Source organism: Tympanuchus pallidicinctus, unplaced genomic scaffold, assembly GCF_026119805.1.
Source record: "Tympanuchus pallidicinctus isolate F22 unplaced genomic scaffold, pur_lepc_1.0 scaffold4, whole genome shotgun sequence".
Taxonomy (NCBI): domain Eukaryota; kingdom Metazoa; phylum Chordata; class Aves; order Galliformes; family Phasianidae; genus Tympanuchus; species Tympanuchus pallidicinctus.
Genome location: NW_026294758.1, coordinates 26,003,483 through 26,012,699, shown reverse-complemented (window position 1 = coordinate 26,012,699; position 9,217 = coordinate 26,003,483). Strand labels below are relative to the sequence as shown.

The window sequence follows — 9,217 nt, the reverse complement described above, 5'->3', positions numbered from 1 at the left end:
AATACTTAATATAATATTTAATAATTGAATTTTCTTTTTACTTGAATGGTGACATACATATTTCCACAAAAATCTACTGAGTTTCTGAAGCAAGCAAACTAATTTTGCTACATGACATTGAAAGCCTGGAGTCAACTTTCTCCCAGAATTGGTTACATGGTTATCCATCTGCCCTGCTACAACAAGCTCAAACACAGCCAAAAAGAGTCAGCGTGTCCACTTCGTCCATGATTAGGGAAGAGGCAGGGTAGAGATCTGTTGGAACAATCTTCCTAAATTTTCCCTCCAGAGGGATGTGGAGCTGCTTCCTGGCCATTCACTTCCATGAGCTTTCCAGGTTTGTAAGTAGAGACCAAACTCTTTGTTTTTCTTTTTTCTCTTTCCAGCCAGCTGACAGAGCATAAGGAAAGAAGGGTAATTCGGGAGGGAAACAGAAGCCATATCTTTTGGGTTGTGGTTCTACAGATGAGGGACAGGGGCTTGCCTGTCCTGCAGTGAGGTTGCAGACTGGCTGGCAGAAGGGGATAGGAGAAGGGCAGATCTCTCAAAGAAGTTCCTACACCCTTTCTCTTCAGCTGGCAGTGCCTTCAAGTCACATTTTTCTGTTTCTAATGTCACACATCTGTGCTGTCTCTACAGTGTCATGCACAAGGTCATGAATGTTAGATGCAGCAAGTTTCACTTTGAATTCACGTTTTGTTCAGGTTAAGAATTTCATTAATAAAAACTAAAAATACTATTTATGCAGAAAATCAAGTAGTGTTGTTAAAATACAATTACATATTTCAGGATCCAAATTAAAATGGAGTAATTCTCCTCTTTCGCAAAAACGAAAATGAAAACAAAAAAAAGTCAGAAGTGGGATCATTCACTAGACTTTGCTAATGCCACTAACAAGAAAAAAAAACAAACATACAAACAGAAATTCAGTGCTTCACAAAACAAACAGTTAACAAATATCAAATAGTTCCATTGTATTGACAAGTTACAACCTGTTCCCTTCTCCTGTGAAAGAGTATTTCGTAATACTGCTTCAATTTAAAACTGGTAAAACATTTCTATAGGAAAAAAATTAAAAACTAATATAACTTGCAATATTTTGATGTTCATGGAATTCTGTTGTTGTAACACCATCTTTTGAACAATACTGCTTCATGAATTTTCATGCACAGTAAAGAATAAGGTAACACACCAGTGCATCTTCAAAAAATGCACCAAAAAAGAAGATATTTCAAAAATATCTTGTAAACAGCTATGGGTATGGCAATTCATTTGAAGACTTGTCCCTACAAACATAATCATTCCCTTCTCAATGAAATTAAACATAGACTGTTAGAATATTCTCCGTTAAAAGGGATCCACAAGCAACTCCTGGCTCCACACAGGAACACCTAAAACTCAAACTCAGTGTATGAGAACTTTGTCCAAAAGTTTCTGGAACTGCAGTAATTTGGGCTTGTGACCACTGTGAGAGGCAATATTGAAATTTGCTGAAATCCAAAGATGACATCACCTAACTTCTCTTGGTCAACTGGGTAGGTAACCTTATCGTAGAAGAAATTAAGCTTTTTAAACAGGACTTCGCTCTTGTGAACCCATGATGGCTATGGCCAGTGACTGCATTGCTTTTCAAGAATCTTTCAGTAACTCACAGAATAATCTTCTCTATAATTTTACCAGGCACTGAGCTGAAACTGACAAGCCTATTATACCAGGGTCTTTTTCTTGCCCTCTGTTAAAATTGGGATAACACTTGTCAGCCTCAGGTCAATTGGCACATCTCCAGATTTCCAAGACCACTGAAAAATAATTGAGCGAGGTCTTGTGATGAGTGAGATCAGCCAGTTTTTTTAGTATGTTGAGATGAATCCTATTTGGCCCCATTCACTTGTGTGCACTCAGTTGGAGCAACAAATTCTGTACGGATTTAATGTTGGCTGGGAATTTACTGTTACCACAGTCACAGGCACTCTGAGGATCCCAAAGCTGGTGTTAAAGGCAGACGGAAAGAAGGCATTAAATGTCTGCCTTACCTACCTCACTGCAAAGGCAAACAGCATCTCCGCAGTTCTCGCATGTTGGCTGACCTTGTTTCCAGTGGCCATATAGTTTATTTTCACACTTAGGTTCTAGAAGAACACTGCTCAGCCAAGCTGGTCTTCTGCGCCACATGCATGATTTCTGAAATTTTGGAATTACCTCTTCCCGTGCACTTAAAAAGTGGTACATAACAAGTGATCAGCACTGATAGACTCCAATACTTTAAAATGCAGAATCCTGGGGAATCCTGCTAACTTGTTCCCTCAATGTCCCAAACCCCTGACTCCAGGGTTGGAGTTTGGGTGGCAATTTTCTTTCTGTCACCAAAGATTTTCAACTTGGATACTTCATGGTCACTACGTCCAAGAAGGCCACCAATTGCCACTTCACCCACAAAACTTTCTCTATTTAAAAGTAACGAATCTGGGAAGTACCTGTACCAAGAAGTTACCACCAAGGTGTTTAAGGAATCTCCTGGGCCTGTTTGTATGTACTGTGTGGTATTACTTGTTAAAGTCCACCAAGTTGCAGTCACCCACAATCATCTAGAGGTATCCCCTAGTAATCAAAAATTCATCTGTGCTCTCATCCTGGCTGGGCAGCCTCTCACAATTACATCCTCTTTATTTGCTTCTTCCTTCATCCTTACTCAGAGGCTTCCAACATTGCCATCAACTGCAATCTCTGTACAGCCCAGCCCCTCCCTTGTGTATGGAGACCAACCCATCTCACCTGTATGACCCATCCCAGCTGGAGGGCCCAGAAACCTTGTCCACTGAGACACAGCAGTCACAGGACTCTTCCCACCAGATTTCACTTACATCAGTAATGTTGTAGCTCCAGGACTGAGTCCAGGCTTCTACATATTCATGCTTTTCCCTTGTGCTGTGTACTGGCTCTACTGGTGTAGAAACATTTCAAATGTGCTTCATTCTACCCAGCACCTCCTGGAGTAGACTGAAGGTTATCGTGATCATGTCGTCCCTCAAATTTTAGTGTACCATCCCATAGCTTATGACGCTATGAGCTGCATTTTATTCCTGATCTCCTTCAAATCTAGTTCAAATCTATCAGTCATCTCTACTAATTCCTGTGCAAAAACAGGAAAGGTGCATCTCAGTGTGTGTCAGCAGGCCTGGTATTGTGAGGATCATGTCAGCGACTCACAGACATGTGAAGACCAGCTGGTCTGCCTGTTCAAGATTGTTCTCTGCTGCTGCTGGGAAACGCTACCCATATTCTTGATCCTTCAATTGCACAGAGGCCCTGAAGTTCCTTTTGACTGCTCTTGGACTTTTTTTCTTTTTTTTGCTATTTCACTGCTGCTAACATGAGAAAAATCTAAATGAATAATTACCAGAGGGCCATACTGGGCTAGTGAGTTTTGTAGAAACATCTCTCTAGGGGCCCTAGGGAGGCAGCAGACTTTCCTGTGGGTCAGGTCTGGTTGGAGTATCAGGCCCTTCATTTGCCAGAAGGGAGACACCTATCGCAACCACCCTTTTTTCTTGAAGGAAATGGCTGTGATACTGGGGACAGCAGACTAGTCCTAGGAGATCGTTCCAACATGGATGGATATTAATGCGTTATCGTTTGCATGTCCATTCAGTTCCAGAGCCTCATGCCTGTTGCATGAGAACATTTGGGAGGGTGATGTAGGCAGGCAGGGAATTTGCCTGCACCCCTGATCAGTAACATGCCTTCCTTCTCTGTGTAAGGTGACCTCCATTTACATGGTGGCACAGGGTAGGGAGTCCCTCATCTCTTGTACTATGGTTGGAAGACGTACCCGTTTCAGGGACAATACAATTCTATCAGCCCACCTCCTTCTCTAGCTCCCTGACATTTTTCTCAGCCTGCCCAGCTCCTCCTGCAGAGCTATACATACCCATGCTGATCATTTCTTCTGCCAGTACACACCTGCCATGGATGCACTCACTACTGCAGTCAGACACTGACAGAAAGCTCCTCATGCTTTGCAGCCTGGGTGGTTGCACATTCCTTTGGAAGCTCTATCTATGCAACTGTATCAGTTCCTGCTGCTAGAGAAGCACCAGGATACAGAGGACATAGCTTTCTGCCCAGTAGATATCATGAGTGGAATTCTGTCACTGGAAGTCATGCTGATCCCACTAATGCTCTCCTGCTGTACCTAGGAGCCTCAGTGCTCCTTGGACAGCCTTTTGCACACGCACAGGTGCACCGCTGCTCCTGGCCTTGCCCAGGACTTGCAAACTGTTCTCATGATAACTAGCATACCCTGGCAGATTTAAATCCTACAGATTAAAAACAACATAAAGAAAATATTTTGAATGTACTCAGAGCAAAAATGGGCAACTAGCTCAAAACAGGAAGAATTTGTGAGGCTTTTGCCTGCTTCAGCTTGTAAATTGAGATTTATTTTATAGTGAAGTCCCACTGGATATTCAGCACATTCCCTGCCATTGAAAAAAGTCACTCTGATGATAAAGGATTTCAAGCCTGGAGAGTCAAGTCTGAACACCAATGCAATGCATTTGTATTTGGAGGCAGAACAATGCAGCAACACTGCATGCATACCAAATCCCATAGCAGATTTATTCTACACAAAGCATGAGAACTCAAGGGAGCTGCTTGGGCCAAAGTAGTAGCACTGCACGTTGAGGCTATGAGGTTGTCGAGCATCACAGTTAATGGCATCCCTAATGCCTGGTGTTGAGTGGAAGTGTGGTACAGTGCCTAACACTGCGCTGGACACGGGCTGAGAAAAAGTGCCTGCAGCAGAAGCACTGCTCAATGGTTCCCATCCAAACCAAGCCCCCAGAAAGCTGATGAAGAACACAGAGAAATGAACCAAGGAATTAATATCAGTGTATGCAGATGAAGCAGGCTGCTCTGTTTCTTGGCCAATAGAGAAGATAATTCTATATGCAAACGACAGTTCTGGAGTGCTGCTGGCTTACCTCAGAGGGCCCTCAGAAAGGAATGCATAAAATAAAAAGTTAAAAAATCCAAAATACTTCATATTTTAACTTCGCAATGAAAATGTTTTATTACATATTAAAAAGCATTCATTTTACATCATGTAGTTTACCAGAAACACATTTTTCACAAGAACTTCTGTATTACTTGAACATTATTCAAAGTAGGTAATTTGTTTATCCCCTTTTATGATCTCCTATGGACTTTTGATGCATCCAGTTTACTAGTACATGAAGAGATGATACAAACCCTTGGTTGTAGCAGACCTATTTTTCCACATTTTCTTCCACCTTTTTGTTGAATGCTTTTTTTTTACCTAACGTAGGAAAAAGATTTTCTTCTTGTAGCTAGAATTTTTTATTAGAGAATGCCCAGGATGTTCTCTTTGAGCAAATATTTTTTCTTTAATATTTATTGTTCTAGGAAAACATTACACTTTACAAGGCATTTTCAAGGACCAGGCCTACTTGAACTGATTTTACCACTGAATGTGCACAGCAATCTGACACAATTTCATTTACCAAAAAAATAAATCACAACCAGCACTTGAATATTCCAAAGAATTAGATCATTCAACTCTTCTTACGTGTTGCTGAAGGTTTCTGGTAATCTCCTGAATACGTCCTGACCTGGCATATAATTTTGCAGACACCTTGACAAAGATCTTTCATTTGCTATTTCCTCAGTTGAGGCACCAGGAAAGATCTATGAATAATCCATCAATCCATTCAAGGTGAAGGGGGGGAAAAAAAAAAAAAAAAAAAAGCTTTAACACTTAGACAGCTGTTCATCAGTTGTTTAGAAATAGTAAGCAAAACTGAGGCCAGTAACAGACAAGGAGAAAAAAAGACCAACAGCTGCTTCTGTCTTAGCTCCTGACATTGCTGGTTAAGTCCGGAATCAAAAGCTACAAGCAAGAGTGCTTCCAAATCTTGCCCCAGAATCTAAGGTAATCCTCTTTAGAAAACACGGTTCTTAAAGGATTAAATGAGGGACAGCATACTGAGCAGTTAGGAAAGAAACGTAATTCAGGCTGGTTAAAATACCTGTTGTAGCATTTGCCATAGGAGGAGCAATCAATGGGCATTCTCCCCAGCACTGATTCATAAATGAGATACGGAAAATTATAGTGCTTCTTGGATTAGTATGAATTGTACCAGTGAGTATACCTACAGCCTATGTTCCCTGTCACATTTTTCAAACTCCTGCTGATGTCAGCTTTGATGAATGTAGAGTTCTAATGCAGAAAAATAAACTTGTAAGGAGCTGTGCTAACCACTTCCACAACTTTTCACCAACACCCTTGTTCTTATTTCCTCGTATTCATGTTTAGGAATGCAAAATCTAAAACCTCAGGAATAGATCTATGGCAATATCCAGCAATTCTTTTTCTGTCACAGTCCACAAAGCGCACTGTAAAGGAAGTCACACTACTCAGTATGTCTCTCAAAAACACTATTCAAAGAATATATTAATATTTATAAAGATGAGGCTATTAGGGCAGCAATAACCACAACCAAGTAGCTGAATGCTACTTTAATCTTAGTTTTTCAGTCATCACATTAAGCTTTCCATGAGCTCAACTAGTAGTTACTGGAAGCAAGTAATTTTAAGAGTGCTTGGATTTGGTTCCTTGCATATTATCCCCATGCTCCAGCACTGTAAGATTGCACAACCATTAATACAGAATACACAAATCAAAATCTTAACTTTCTGTGCACGAAGACTAACTTCAGCACAAGAGAAAACTTTAAGGGACACGGAGTATTAACTAGAGAAATACATTTTAGAAATTACAGTCTTTTTCCCTTTAAAATACTTTATGTAGCATAACCCACTGCAACAAGTGCAAACACCAGAAACATCCATTCTTAAATTTCTGAAATAATAGTAGTTATCCTAACACCCATGTATTCAAATATATTTTTCAACTAAGTGTACAAGGTTGTTACTACCTTGTTCAGACTTCAAGACTCCAAGAGTCAAAAATATTTTAATTATATCTGCATTAGGAAAGCAATCCCTCCCTGACATTATATATAAAAATAAATTTATCTAGAAGAGAGTGAATGTGTGTGCAAGGAGGAGAAAGTAAAGGAGGTCTATTCAGTATAACGATATTTAAACAAAACTCAAAAGAACCAGCTGCCCAGACATTACAGATTCAACTTCTTAGAAACTCAGAATATCAAATGTTGAAAGTTCATACAGTCTAAAGTTCATTCAGGACTTAAGACTTAAAATTGGTAAAGCATTTGTAAAAAAAGCCCAGGCAACAGTAACCTAACAGCACTTTCTGATGCCAGGAAAAAGTTTAATGTGGAACAGAAGTCAGTTATTGTTCCGTTGCATTTCCAGTGAAAGAAAATTGTACTGCTGTCATCACAAAATGTCCTTATATCTGACGTAAACAAAAGAAAAATTACAGTTACTCATTGGCAAATAGTTCAGTTACGTAAGATAGTCTATAAGCATAATTTCAGTAAGCTGCAACTGCACTGCAGTTGTAAGAATGCAAACACAAAGTGCCGTGTTATCTTTTTAGACAAATCTAACATAATACAAGCTGTAGACATTCTAGTTAGCAGCAATATTACTTTGAAAACCGAAAAAAGGGTGCACATTTTTAAATTTTCAAATTGAAAGCTAGAAACTACTGTAAACCTAATCAGTTGAAAAATTCTTGCATCTTCTTTCGAAACTGAAACATAACATACACGGTATTTTACGTATCATTTTTTCACATTGTAACTAAGCACAATTAACATTTATTTTGGCAGTAGAATGTTCATCTCACACACTAGCTGGGAGCTCCTGTAACATTCTAAACAGAAGATGAAGAGTCATCATCAGGTAGAAAGGAAGCAGAGGAAGCAGCTGCCTCATGAAGAATGGGAGCAAGCACATGGCGACAAACAGGACATGTTCCTGACTATAAAGAGAAAAAAAGAACAGTTCATTTGCACAGCCAGAATTTCATTCTAGTGAGGAGCTGAAATTTATGATTTACAATGTCTTTCTACTTACTACAAACAGTACTGTCTCAAACTCAAATTAGATTGGACTGCTGAAGGAAGCTAAGAGATATATATATCACTTCTGATGAAAACTTTTTTTTTTTTTGAACACCAGGTATATATATAACAGGAACCCTGCAAGGTGGACTTCTTCAAAGAGAAGTGGGAACTTAATCTAGTTTATATTTGACACTTTAAGGAAAAATAAAGCCCAAATCTAACAGGATTTCATCACAGTTCTCAGCAACAGCATTTTACTATTGACAGTAGGAAAAAAGGTAAGACAAAATACAAAGATTTTAACATCAAAACTAAGAGCATTAGGATACAAAAATAATGTAAAACCACCTAGAACTCATTCCAGAGGTGATCTTCTCTCCCTGGTTTGAATCAATCACATTCTTACAGTACTTGAGGAAGGGATACATTACATTATAGGCTCAGTGCTATTTCTAAAAACTACTAGAATCAAGTCCAAGTTCACACTGTACATTACGAAGAGTGCAAATCTATTTACAGAAATACTAATTAATGAATTAGAGTTCTTTTAGTGTCACCTCAGTATGAGCCAGGATCGGATCCAAGGAAGGAAAACGTAATTATGGATGATGAAAATGAAATCTAATACAACATTTATCAAAGGAAGGTGTTGCAAATTAAATCTACGTTACATTCTTGCAAATGTTTATTTCTTCTGTGAACTTTATCACCACAAATGCGCCTGACACATTCCAGCAAAACAGATGAGATACTTATTTGTCCTCAGAAAAAATAAAAGCATTATCTTCACTTTAGGTGGGAGGTACAGTAAAAAAAAAAAAAACTTATCTTGCTGAAGTGTAACTTACTTTTTCTTTTTTCATTTTTCCCAAAACAAATCATGTTTTTCCACACAAAACTCCTTTCCCATTCAAGAATGACATCACTGCATTCTAATCTCTAACTACTATAAATCCTTACAGAAATAAATGTTTAACTATTCAGTTTATTTATCCATGTATATTCACATATGCATACCTAAAAATAAATACCAAGTCATGGCTCCTGGTGACTATGGATATAAATTACTCTCACTTGATTTAGAATTTGTTTCCACAATGCATAAGAATAATAGCCAGTTATTTCACAGAACACCATTCCACGTTTTCAGTTTCAAACTTTTGTTCTTCCAGTAAGAATGCAAATACTCAAACAAAACA

General features: G+C 38.8%; 1 protein-coding gene across 3 annotated transcripts in view; it reads right to left on the bottom strand.

Annotated features, from left to right (window-relative positions):
• Positions 1–5,045: 5,045 nt before the first annotated feature.
• The window catches only part of PJA2 (praja ring finger ubiquitin ligase 2), a 39,267-nt gene continuing 35,095 nt past the window's right edge, over positions 5,046–9,217 (bottom strand). For all 3 annotated transcript variants that reach the window (XM_052701006.1, XM_052701005.1, XM_052701007.1), the window contains exon 9: positions 5,046–7,933. In XM_052701006.1, coding sequence (XP_052556966.1) covers positions 7,826–7,933 — 108 coding nt within the window. In that variant the 3' untranslated portion in view covers positions 5,046–7,825. The remainder of the gene's footprint in view (positions 7,934–9,217) is intronic.